This window comes from Dermacentor silvarum, chromosome 1 (genome assembly GCF_013339745.2).
Source record: "Dermacentor silvarum isolate Dsil-2018 chromosome 1, BIME_Dsil_1.4, whole genome shotgun sequence".
Taxonomy (NCBI): Eukaryota; Metazoa; Arthropoda; class Arachnida; order Ixodida; family Ixodidae; genus Dermacentor; species Dermacentor silvarum.
This window is the reverse complement of record NC_051154.1, coordinates 174337391-174351232: the sequence shown is the minus strand read 5'-3', so window position 1 is coordinate 174351232 and position 13842 is coordinate 174337391. Positions and strand designations below refer to the sequence as shown.

At 50.0% G+C, this 13842-nt stretch overlaps 1 protein-coding gene across 5 annotated transcripts in view; it reads right to left on the bottom strand.

Annotated features, from left to right (window-relative positions):
• The window catches only part of LOC119436408 (PH and SEC7 domain-containing protein-like), a 297543-nt gene that overhangs the window by 61757 nt on the left and 221944 nt on the right, over positions 1-13842 (bottom strand). For all 5 annotated transcript variants that reach the window (XM_037703249.2, XM_049657507.1, XM_049657503.1 and 2 more), the window contains one exon: positions 12587-13763. In XM_037703249.2, the coding sequence (XP_037559177.1) occupies positions 12587-13763 (1177 nt within the window). The remainder of the gene's footprint in view (positions 1-12586; positions 13764-13842) is intronic.

The window sequence follows — 13842 nt, the reverse complement described above, 5'->3', positions numbered from 1 at the left end:
CGCTGTCGCTTCAGAGGGAGCTCAAAAAAGTAAAAGAGGCAAACGAAGGAGCTCGGTGAGAACGTGACGAGAATAAATTGCGAAGATTTCTTGGGCCTCAAAGCGGGACGGGGGCGTGGTGTGGGCCTGCGCGATGGAGGAAAAGGTCGGGAAGCCCCGTTTTTCAGACAGCTGTTTTGCGTAGGTTAATTGGTTTGCCACTTCGTTTTAATACACAGTTTTGCTTTCTATTTATGCAGAATGGTTCCAAAGGAACTACCACTGCTTTGTACACGTTCGCACGCCGTTTGCAAGCGCCCAGTATCGTTGCTTATTTCCGACGTGCCGTGCGTGAGAGCTCGCGCTTCCGCTCTTCCTTCTTAATGGAAAAGGGGTTTGAGTTTCCGCGTAACAGAATTATGTTTTCTCGTACATTCAAATGACAATCCGACGCTATCATGTCTGTAGGTTGTAGTTAAGTCGTAGTTTACGATTTCTATGACGGATTTTCGAGAAATTCAGTAAAGCCCCTGCGGCACACGTAGGGCATGCGTGATCGGGGTGGTACGGCATGATTTTCTCCGCCACGGGCGCCAGCGATTTTAGGTGACTTCGCGCTCCGCTTGCGAGCTCCACGCGCCACGCACGACTGCAAAATTTGGCTGAGATGTTCACAGCAGCGTATGCTATCCGCGGACCCTTTTCTCACCAAGCTCGAGGGGTGGTTCAGGACCCCTTGAAGTGATAATTAATAATGACCGTTTTGCAATAAAAGGATGGTTCCTTCAGAAACATGCTGCTTGTGGTGGCGACCATGGGGTTACACGTCGCTAATTAACAAAAATTCATTAATTTGCTTTCAAAGTTGTAGTTTCAGCGGAGTCATCGTAATTAAGAAACTGAAGAACACTCTCCCTACAAGCCATATCAACTTTCGGATGCAGAAAAACGCGATTACCCGCGGAATTGTGGCACGACGATTTGCGACTATCAGAGCGAGCGAAATCGAGACTTTAGGAGGCTGCAACGAGCGCGCCGCTGTTGGTATGGTAAAAACAAGTAGTTATTTTTTGTTTTGAACCTCCTTGGCTAGAAATGCTGACAAAAGGGGTGTGTGTTCCGAGTTTCCTCGTAACAGAATTATGTTTTCTCGTACATTCAAATAACAGTCCGACGCCACCATGTCTGTAGGCAGGCGCGGATCCAGGGGGGATGTCCGGATGTCCTGACCCCCCCCCTCAGATTTCTGCATCGCCCCCTCGCTGCCAGGGGGATGGCCCTGTCGCAAAAAATATGGCCACCAGCATTCTTCAAAAGTATTTTTCGCGAGCACCAGTGGTATCAGCTATGTAGAAGTAAAGCTAGCTCGCTCACAAGCTTAGTTGTACTCCGTAGGGGTGTGGTGTCGCGAAGTTGCCGTAGTTCATTTTTCTCATGAACACCTTGGGCCTCCTGGCGCCGGCCGTGCCTTACTCGTCCCGTCGGTGGCGTCGAATGAACGAGGGGACGTCCCTTTTGCCAAGCACGCCGATGTCCGCGCGAGCGCCTTCGCGCCTGATCAACTTAGTTCCGCATTGGGGTGTCATCGGTTGCCTCATTTGCTGTCATCGGTTCCGCGACCAACCTACTTAATGAAAGAGATCTCTCGCTGAAGTGTTCATATATAAATAATAACAACTAACAACTAAACTAAGAACTACGCATAGGCAACTTTTTTTAACTGTAGCACTCATTGTGATCACAGTTACACGTTAACAATATACAGTACGAGCACAGTACCGTTCGTACGCTACAAGTTTTTAATTGTAACATCGCAGTTTTATTGTCGTACATTAAGCATAGGAAGCTCAAAGCCGCCGGATCCGTTTATCTGAGTGGGCGTTCTCGCGGAGCGGGGCGAAGCCTCGAGCAGCGGCTGCGAAGTGGGGGAGCGTGACGTCAACGGCCAACGCCAGCGCGCGGGCCTTGGATGGCGTCGCGTGGTTAGAGAAACGGGAGCAGATGCGCGCCTTGTGTAAAAGGATGACGTCGCGTTGGAAACAAAACATGAAGACGCTGGCTCGCGCTCACGGCTACTACGCCACACCGTTCTTCTTGTAGGTGGCGTCGTGAGTCTTCATACGCGGTGATTCGCATATCGCAAACAACCAGCGTAGTGGTTGCCGCGTTGAAACGAAGGTGTATCAGCCGAACACAAAAAATCTTCTTAAGGAAATCAAGGTGTCCCAACAGAACTCCAAAGACGGACCCGTGCTTACGCATTTATAACGAACCTGCGACAGACCATCCCAAATTTTATTTTAAGAAACAATACAGGTTGATATACCGGGTGTTCAAAATTAAGCTTTATGGTTTTCTTAAAATTAGGCACTGGGAGGCACGTGAAGACCACCTGCGCAAATAAGTTGCGTGGCCAGGGGGACAAAAAGTGAGATAATTATCGCTGTCAGCAACCGAATTAACTAAAATTGAATAATTAACTTTTTATTGACTGCAGTAAGTGTGTATGTTTGTATTCAAAAGTTAGAGGCAGTCGTGTTTCTGCACTGTTTAACTTGGAAGAATTCTTCTAGCATGTCTATGCTCCGAGATATCCAAACTCCAAATTGTAATTGTCGTTCGCATGATTACTCATGCAAGAGAGAGAGGATCGGCGCAAAGCTCCTCCCTGATGTGACGCGGCTGTTGGGTGCAGCGTTTAGTCTGACAACGCGGCGGAGGCATTGGCAAAGATCCCCTTCCCCTCACGGCTGGCGAAAAAAAAAAAAAATCGAAGAACCTGTAACTGCTGTCGTAACACGCGACCGCGCAGCCTGTAAAGATGGCGGCAGCTGCCATGCCGAGATAATGGCGCGAGCGGAGAAGCCGGAGGGCAGTGCGCGTGCGTAATGGTGACTAGACGACCGGGCATGGTCCTTGTTTGGGCTATGCAAATAAAGTGACTGCTGATTTCCAAGTATTGTAAGTTTTATTCAAATCAAAAGCAACAACTGCACCATCAACAGCAGAAACCTTTTTAGCTATGCTAACGAATATTTCATACTCCCGCTTTAACTTTCGTGTTGTCATGCACAAGTCTCATGACAACACTTCACCCATCAATATGTCAATGCCTTAAAATTTTCAAAATGCCTCCCTTCCACAGCAACGCAAAGCATAAACCGCTCTCGCATCGAGTCGATAACTCTGCGCAGTACAATTGAAATTTGGAGTCGAATATATCAAGGAGTACAGGAGGCATACGTGAATATCTTAGCAAACATCTACAAGGATTCCACAGCTACCTTGGTTCTCCACAAGAAAAGTAGAAAGTTACCTATCAAGAAAGGGGTCAGGCAAGGAGAGACAATCTCTCCAATGCTATTCACTGCATGCTTAGAAGAAGTATTCAAGCTCTTAGACTGGGAAGGCTTAGGAGTGAGGATCAACGGCGAATATCACAGCAACCTTCGGTTTGCCGATGACATTGTCCTATTCAGCAACAATGCTGCTGCAATTCAGCAACAAGAATATGCAGAAGACAAAGATAATGTTCAATAGCCTGGCAAGGGAACAAGAATTCAGGATCGCCAGTCAGCCTCTAGAGTCTGTAAAGGAGTACGTATATCTAGGTCAATTACTCACAGGGGACCCTGATCACGAGAAAGAAATTTACAGAAGAATAAAATTGGGTTGGAGTGCATACGGCAGGCATTCCCAAATCTTGACTGGGAGTTTACCACTGTCGTTGAAAAGAAAAGTGTACAATCATTGCATTCTACCGGTGCTAACATATGGGGCAGAAACTTGGAGGTTAACAAAGAAGCTCGAGAACAAGTTAAGGACCGCACAAAGAGCGATGGAACGAAAAATCTTAGGACTAACGTTAAGAGACAGGAAGAGAGCGGTGTGGATCAGAGAACAAACGGGGATAGCCGATATTCTAGTTGACATTAAGCGGAAGAAATGGAGCTGGGCAGGCCATGTAATGCGTAGGATGGATAACCGGTGGACCATTAGGGTTACAGAATGGATACCAAGAGAAGGGTGGCGCAGTCGAGGTCGGCAGAAAACCAGATGGGATGATGAAGTTAGGAAATTTGCAGGCGCAGGTTGGAATACGCTAGCGCAAGACAGGGGTAATTGGAGATCGCAGGGAGAGGCCTTCGTCCTGCAGTGGACATAAAATATATGATGATGATGATGATGATGATGATGATGATGATGATGATGATGATGATGATGATGATCTCGGAGCACGAACACGCTAGAATAATTCTTCCGACTGATGCTGTGTAGAAACACGACTGCCTCTAAGTTTTCAGTACAAACATACCCACTTACTGCAGTCGACAAAAAATAATTGTTCAATTTTAGTTAATTGGGCTGCTCACAGCGATAATTATCATCTCACTTTGTGCCCCCCTGGCCACAACTTATTTGCACAGGTGGTCTTCGCGTGCCTCCCAGTGCCTAATTTTAAGAAAACCATAAAGCTTAGTTTTGAACAACCTCTATTATCAGGCACAGCCGCCAAGCACATGGCTGTATTGGGTAACGTCCTTTTCCTATAGCTCGGAGAAACCGATACCTGGCTGGCTATAGGGCTCCTTCCTCTTTCTGGGGTTTTACGTGCAAAAACCAGTTCTGATTATGAGGCACGCCGTAGTGGAAGACTTAGGATTAACTTTGACCACCTGGGGTTCTTTAACGTGCACTACAACGCAAGCACACGGGCGTTTTTGGATTTCGCCTACATCGAAATGCGGCCGCCGCGGCCGGGGATGCGATCGCGCGATCTCGTGCTCAGCAGCGCAACGCCTGAACTGACTGAGCCACCACGGCGGGCTACAGGTGTTGCTCTAGCCGTATAAAACGCGGGATTATCGTGAGCAGAAACGGTGAATTTCGGTAAATGATAAAGGCTACCATCATCATCATCATCATCTTTCACAGAAGCTGACCCCCCCCTCAGAAAAAACCTGGATCTGCCCCTGTCTGTAGGTAGCGGTTAAGTCATACTTTACCATTTTTCTGACGGATTTCACTGTGAGAAATTCAATTTTTTGTTCACTAACACCTTGCACCACGCGGAGGGCCTGCGCGGTCGGGGTGGTTCGGAATGATTTTCTCCTGCTCTAACACCTTGCGCCATGCGGAGTCGGGATGGTTCGGGATGATTTTATCCGCCACGGACGCCGACATTCACGCCGACGCCGGATTTTCTGCGACACGGGGCCCTTAACGCTATCGCGTTAAAAAGGAAGCATCTCATCGCGTCCGCCGACAAGAGACACATTTGGAACGGGCCCAATCTATAAAACAGTGGCGTACACTGGCAACTCCGCAACTCCTTTAAGCGGCTGTATATTTTTCTCGCGAGTCCTGCACATATTCCCCCTGGTGGAGAATACTTTCACTTGGCTTGCGCACAATCGCAGTGAATGCATTGAGGGGAACTGTCATAAAGCGCAACTGGACAAGCTGCTACTGCCGCATAAACAAGAGTTGTCAGCAATCCCTTTTTGTTGTGTGTGCACGCGACCACGTCGCGACAATATCGATGCACACTGGCCAATCGATGCGCGTTAATTCTGAATTATGTGGCCGTCCTTCCCACCATTTTCTTACCCCTTGCGACCCACAACACGTACTACGAGAATACCTCGTATTTTCCTTGTTCCCTTTATTTCCTTTCTCTTCCTTTTTGTACGTGCCACTGAAAATACATAGAAGACGCGGTACATGAGATCGCGAAACGTGGCAAAATACTGGCTGGAAATGATGTACCAGAAGTGCTTCCGCGCTCTGAAATAATGTTACTGCAAACGCTGTTATTGACGAACGTGCTAGTGAAGCACAGACATTCTTGCTTCATTTTCTTCCTTATTCTTCAGTTTCTTTCAAAGTGTTAGTCGGTCAGCAACTCTTCCGGAAACGTTACAAGTAACTTTCCTAACAAAACGCCTTTTTATGCATTGAAGCCCAAAAGTAACTGGAACGCCAACGCATTTCTCCGCATAGTTCGGGAATTAATATCTCGAAACTGGTGTCATCCTGGCAATTCGTTCCAAGTGCATCCGCCTTGCGAACTCCACGGCTAGAATTTGTAAATTGCAATATGGGCCAAAATGTAATTAGTTAAAAACTTAGTGATTTTTGTTAATTAGTGGATTATGCATTTCAATTTGTGTGCCCAAGTAATGTCCGCCTCTTTGAGTAGACCAGCTTATGAACTATAATTGTGCTATCTGCCACAGGCAACCTTTAAAAAATTTTGAAAGTGTTCGCTGAAACACCCGGTATACACAATAAAGATCACAGCGCGAATATGTGTTAACTGGAATATTACTGCACTTCTCAACAGATTATGAAGACGTGTTCCTAAAAACTGGCGAGGAGCGCAGGATTTCTGCTAAATGAATATTAGTTTATTAATGCTCGGCTTCGATTCCGCAAATGGAACATGTGCTCTAAGGTGATTATATTTATGAAGTGAATTAATGAATTTGTTTAATTACCTAACACCACTTTGCAATTTGTTTCGCAAGCAGTGTCCGCTTCGTTAAGTGATCCAGCTGACGTGACAGAATTGCGACACCTACCACAGGAGGTCTTTAATAAGACTGTTTCCATTAAAATAAATAACCGGCTATATGACGACTAGCACAATCGAAGTCGCCGATGAGCTGCCTTAGAAAAAGCCTAGACGCGTTTGCATACAACTTTCGCAGGAGTATTTGCCAACTTTGCAGTAATATAGAACGACCACTCAGCCGACAGGCAACGTATGCGTCAGCGGTGCACGTGTAACCTTTCGAAGTGAGCTGAGGACGGGATACACCGTGGCGTGTTATGGGTATCAAGTATCGCCAGTTGCCGCCTCTTTCCACACGTCAGCGCACGGAGACTGCAGCTGCACAATTCAGACTTGGCCGCCCCGCGCATATTCTACGCACTTTTGCGTCACCGAGCATTCCTACCTGCGTGGTAAACAGAGCAGCCGTGTGAGGTCTTGTTGCAGCGAAGATGTCTTCGCGGCAAGATACGCACTTTCGAATCCATGGTTGGCGAACGAAGACATCCGGCCACCATCTAAACAGACATGTATATGTCACGCTTCTCTTTCACAGCGTCAGCTGACCGGCTGGGAGTCGAGTCGCGTATTGTTTGAGTAGAGTACCGAGTTCAGGATGCCTACGTCGCAGGTCGTGTTGCTAACGTACGAGATGTGCCGAGGGTTCCTGCTTATTTTTAGTTGAAGTGAGCACTGAGCTTTTTTGTTATGTTTTGCTTAGAGCGTGTATTTGTGGAACGGTTTTATACCTGCTATACTTGTGATGGCGAAGTCCCGTGTGAAGATGGTCACTGACCTGCCCAATAACGTGTGCTGTGAACTGCGATTGGCACGATTTCGAGTGCGATGTAAATTACAAGTCCTTAGAACACACTGCCACGACTCAGAGAATCGTTCTGCGCAAGACCTACGTCTGACGCTCTGCACCGTCGGTTGGGTCGACATGGAACATAGTTCTAAGTTCGGCAGATCCGCTTGGCAAGACTGCAACTGCAATTCATGTATAGACTATCCTAAACAGTTAAATCGAGCATCAATTTCTTAGAGCCTCAGCCTTCACTCTTCATCAAAAACCCAACTGATTAGCACTAAAGTAGTTAGTGCACGGTGGGTGAACACTTCCGGCGTTGAGGGAGCAGAACGTATTAACAAGACCCCGAAGAACATGACTGCTTTCACAGCGCTAAAACGCTTGCTCTGTTCATAACGGTAGGTATACTGCGTTAACGATATATACCGCAAGCTGTACAGGATGGTCAGGCGCTACTTCATTGATATGTTGTTCTATGTCTATAGAACGCAGTTGCTCAAAACAGAACAATATAACGCCATCGTTCAGATACGGTCACTCGCTCAGACATGGATTTCGGGGATGAAGGTCTTTTCTCTGATCCAAGCTGCATGGCATAGCTGCAACCTCACATACGACAAACGGTATTGCTGGTGTCCTCACGAAAAGCTGAATGATGCCCTTGTCAGTATACAGAATATTTGCATTAGTGGCTGAGAGCGGGGCGGCCGATCGATCGCGCTGCGTCTAGCCGCGACGTCCGCTGAAAACGAGGATGCAATACGCGAAGGGAGAGCTCGAGCCCTAAACGGGAACAACAGAAGGCGGAGCCGCGCTCGTCGCACAAGGCCAGGGGCCACTTCAGGAAGCCAAACAGCCGAGTGACGCGATGGTGGCCGACAAACGCAGCAAGCACGACCTTGGCCGGTTTGTAAACACGCGTGCGGCTAAAATCCCTGGAGGGGTCGCCATTGCGACGGGAAGGAAGCGAGCCTGCAGGGCACTTTGCTAATTTAGCAGGGGTGAAGCTTCAGCAGAACAGAAAAACGCAACGGGGGTTTCGCCAAACCACCCTGAGGCAGCTCTGATCCCTCGCGTATACGTACTCTAAGAAAAAGAGGTGGAAATGGGGGACCGAGGTTGCTCCTTTTGGGGAGTACCTGACCTGACAAAGTCATTCGTCCTTTTGGGGTGTAACTGCGAAGTGATGAACTGTTGCTCCCCATGCTGTTACTCCTTCAAGGAATAACAGTTGCTCTTTTCCGATGCTCCTCAAAGAAGCAATTAATGACATTAGCCATTATACAATCAATAAGAAAATTATTGACCTGAAATAGAAAAGAAGTGGCCTATAGTAGATTCGAACTCAAGTCTTCACGTTCACGAGTAAGGTACTCTAACCACTATACACCAAGGCAGCTCGGTTGACAAGACGGTATAGTGAGAGCATGTTAAAGGGCCCCTCACTAGGTCTGGCCACATAGAGCTGACAAGCGCAATGCATACAATGCGCGCTAACGATAGCGTCTATTACATCCCTACGCACCACGGAAAGAGCTTAAATTTCAAACCGTGCCAATCGCGCAAGTGCGCCTGCGTACATGGCCGTGCTGTGACGTCACTCATAGTGATACGTGACTTGGAGAATTATTCAAGGCAACATCAGTTATTTGTCTAATCTACTGCTTTAAAAGACGAATTAAAATCTAGAGAAATATTAAAACATACAAACCGAATGTCTGCGTGTTTATGTTTTACTTCGTACCGTAGGAAGAGAGATGTACTTCAGTTTCGTCTGCTTGTTCCAACGTCGTGCAGTCGCGCGCGCAGAGAATGAAACTATGTCATTTGCTACCGTGTTCCAGCGCCGCGATCATGCCCTTTCGTCCTCAGTATTCGTGATTGTGGCACTGACTTATAACGCTAATCAGGTATTCTCGTGCAGAGCGCGCAAAATCGTCCGCTGCGCGAAACGAGACAAACGCAACAGCTCGCGCGCGAGACCGTCATCGCAAGTTAGAAAAACCTTAGAAAACAGCGAGAGAGAGAGAGAAGAGGCGGGGCCCGTGACATATTCGTGACGCGATCTTCCGGCTCTGGTATGGGAGAACGCAGGGAAGGAATTTCGCTTACGGAGGCTAGACGACGCAAGTGGAGAGAGTGTCCATGCTGGCGGTGACACTCGCCTCCTGAAATAATGGGTTCGCGGCAATTCAAATATTTCTATCTCGGCTATTAAGGAACTAGTTCGAAAAATTATTGCAGTAGAACACTCCTCAGAGGGCACGTAACAACTGCCAGCGTATAACTAAAATTTGCTATTGGGCCTGGTGAGGGGCCCTTGAAAGGGCAACTCCGGGGTTTTTCGATGTCCACTGACCTTAATAAAATTTCGAATATATGTTCTCTTTTGCACTCTGATTATCTGTGCCAAACGATATGACCGCAAGACATTTAGTTTTCCTGAAAATGAATTTTAAAGATTGGTTGCGTGTTCCCGACTCATGCCCACGAATGTATGACTTTTTACTGGCTACCCCCTGTTTGTGACGTCAGAATCTTCACCGCCACCTCGCCCAGAAACGACGAAACTGGCTCCTTTTTCTACGAGACGACCGCCGACAGTCATCGTTTCGACAGACGTGATAACCGGTGCTTCTCTTCGTCTTGCCGAAGCACAATGCATTGAGCTTGGGGCACGTCAGCTGACTCGCGCGGCGTCGGGTCAATTAATGGCGATTCTTCAGCGTTCATATTAGCGCAGAAATCACCACTGTTTATAGTTAGAGCTGAAAAAGCTAACCGTATCGTCAGAATACATCGTCAGCTTGGCTTTTTCGGCGTTAGAAGCACTGTACTGCGTGTTTACATTACGGTAGTGTAAGATCTGACGTGTTACGGTTGACGTACGACAGCCCGTTTAAAAGGATTAACGGAGGAGGTCTCCCCATCGTGCTTGGTTGTCGCAGGCGGGACTATCCTTTTGTGCGCAGGTGCGGGGAGGCTTCTACGAAACGTTCTTCCGGAGCATCTGGAACGCAGTATAGTCTGATCCCTTTGTGTACAGGTGCGGGGACTGGGACGCCCGAGTTGTTGATCCTTTTGTGTGCATGTGCGTGGGAGGCGAATAGGCCCGCCTTCCACGAATAACGTCTTCAGGAGCCTTGGGTTGCCGCCAGCGGAGGCAAGCCCGGGAAACGTCGCCTAGGGGAGCTGTCCACCTTCCGCGAATGACGTTCTTCGGGAACTTCGGGTTGCCACCAGCGGGGACAAGCCAGGGAAACGTCACCTAGGCGAGAGGGAGATGCTGCCGCACCCCCCCAACTGGACTTGCCTGTCACGTGACTGGAGCGAAACCCCGCCTCATTGTTAGAGGGCCCATTTAAGCGGCCCCGCCATGTATTTTCATTCATTCATTCTCTTCTTTGCAAACCTTCAACATGAAATAAACCGTGCAAGTTTCGCACTTAAAATCGTCTCGCCCTGCCTGGTCGCCATGATCTACCGGACGCCTACAGCCTGCCGGCAGCGCTACGCTACCTAGAGGAGATGCCGGTCGAGGTTGTAGTAGCAGGCGCCCCAACAACTGGCGGATCGCGGTAGGATGGAACCGGACATCAAAGCGTCTCCCAACAGACATCATCGACTCCTCGTAGACGTCACTCGAATCAGCTTCGGTACCTCATTTATTGGTTATTTAAAATTATCGATGAGTTTCTAAGCCAACTGAACCACCCAGCGGTGAGAGGACTGCCAATGCCGTTTGAAAATGACAATCTCCTAAATGGTTAAGTTGCCCTTTAAGCATTTCAACGCAGGTGCAGCAATACCGCCCTTTGGCATGTATGTACTTGCAACCATATGCGACGGCAAAAATAAAGCTGCCCTATTATTCTCAGGATGTACGTGTAGCGCAAACGGGACACGCAAGACGACCGAGAATACTCATTTCTCTGTCGCTTAGCGTGCGCCCTTTGAGTTACACACATCGCTTCACTTAAGTTTGTAATCTCCTTGGAACGGAAGCAACTCAGGTACCATCGACCAAGAGCATCTGCCAATCCAACAAAGACTCGCGCGTTTAATGTTTATGGTTCACTTATAGTGTGCACATGAGGTGCCCCCATGGCTGGTCACATTCCACCTTTTAAATTTCACTCAATTCTCTAACGAAGAGGCAAAGTGCTGCATGCAGTACAATAGACACTGCAGGAACTTCGAATTATTTACGCTTTCCGAATTTACATAGACAATAATGTATCCGCCGCTTCACTCGACAACAAGGGGGAAAACAGCGGAGTACATGGGTTGCTGTTCGTCCTCCCGTTGCCGTCCTTGGCCCCTTGGCGCAGTGTCGACGAGCGTTGCAATTATTTTCCGGCGGAGGGCCAGCAGACTGTCGTCTAAAGAAACAGCCAACTTTGATGCCAGAGGCATTGGAATACAGGCGCCACACGCCAAACTATAGCCGAAAATTCGAAGGAAATAAGTTTATATATGTATGGACTGGCGGGGCTTAAAGACCGGAGGGCAACAAAGGGGCTGAAAGACGCCGTAGGGGAGGGCTCCCGATTATACTGACCTCCTGGAGTTCTTTGACATGCAACTCAAGTTCTTGCATTCCGCCAACACCGTAATGCGGCCGCCGCGACCCGGAACTGAACTGGCGACCTCGTGCTTAGCCTGATGAATGCCACAGTCACTGAGCGGCCGCGGATCAAGCTGTGTGTGATCATTATATAAATAAATAGAAAAAATATTTCATAAGTCGGAAATGACACAGATAAATGGAAACGACTACTCTGTACGCAAAGCAACGCTTTTTTGACAAACACATTCCACTGACAGACAGCGCTAGCGTCACTGCATACAATGAAGCCCTTGCGAAGCCTACGTTGAAGTATGAAGAGTTTTATACACCACTTTGGCGGACACGTCATCGTTGTGTGCACGTCTATTTCGCAGCCTACCGGGAAAATGCAAACTGACTTCAGAAGCTGTCCTCTATACTATACTATACTATACTATATACTATACTATACTGCCTCCCCGCCGTTGCAATCTTAAATTAGCGTACGAAATTCAATGATGCTTTAGAATAGCAGGCGGCAAAACGCAGAACACCTATTTAACTCGTTAGCAATAATCGGCGTTTGCCGCAGTGAATCGCAGTGAATGGCGCAGAGACAGAAAGGAAGCAGACACACATGGGTGCCCCTGAGCGCACCAAATGCAAGGAAAGCTGCATAGGGTCGACTCACTTTTTGCTCAGGTGCCTGGACACGTCGGATTTCTTGAAGCCCTCGAGGTTGTAGAGCCTCTTGGCGAGCCGCGACGCGGACGGCATGTCAACCGCCTTGGGGCTGTAGTGGAAGCTGCGCAGGGACTCGGCGTCCGACTCCTCGTCCGTGGCGGCGTCGTCCTGCTGCGCCAGCTCCTCCTCGAGCGTGCCGCCGGAGTGGGCCGAGGGCGGCGAGTCCAGCTCGAGCGTCTCCGAGGCGTCGGTGCGCGACGCGGTGGAGCCGTTAGAGCGCGAATGTTGCATCCTGCGCGACCCGCCTCGGGCGGCCGCGCGCAGCGACGAGTCGAGCAGGGCCGGGTGGCGGAATTGCGACTCGCTCAGGTCCGGCTCGGCGACCCAGTCCTCCTCGCGCGAGAAGCCGTCCTCGTTCTCCGGCGACAGCTGGCTGGGCGAGCTGAGGTCCAGCTCGCTGGCGTGAACGCGGTCCGCTTCCTCGGAGCCGAACGCCGACGCCATCTCGGACGTGCAGCACTCGAGCTCGCTGAGGTTGTCCTCGCGCCGGCCCGAGGAGGAAGACGCGCTACCGGTGGTGGCCGTGTTGTCCTCCGACGAGCCGCTGCCGGCGTTGTACGTCCAGAGCACGCGCGGGTCGTCCTTGGTGTCGAGCAGCGTGTTGAGCGACGAGGCCATTTCGTCGTCATCGATGTCGATGCTGACGGCGGCCACGGTGCCGCGCGCCTTGCCCAAGTGGTCGTCGCTGCGCGAGGTGCGCACGCCGAACGAGCCCTTCTTCTCGGCCACGGGGCTCTGCAGCGAGGACGCCTCGCGCTTGGTGCCCCGCTGCGGGTCGCCCCCGGGGCTCGCCGGCGTAGACTGGGTGCGCGTCGCGGGCGTCTTGGTACTGCTCGCCTTGGTGATGATCAAGTCGCCGGTCATGGTGAACAGCTCGCACTTGCGCGCAACCACCGCCGCCGCCGAGGACGACGACGTGGACGAGGTGGTGGTGGTGGTGGCCACGCTCTCGTCACCGCCAGCCTCGTCCGACGCCGCGTGCTGCCCGCCTGCGCTGGTGCCGTTCTGCCGCGGGGTCGCCGCGCCAGGATCGCCCGACGCCGGCGACGGCGGCGGCGACTTGAGCCGCTCACCCGACGCGGCCGCCATCATCTGACGTCGCACGCGCTCCTGGATGGCAGGGTCTGCGTACACACAAACAGAGAAAAGGCTGCACAGCGAGCTCGTCCACCGCGGCTCACTCGCCGCGCCGCAAAGAAAACC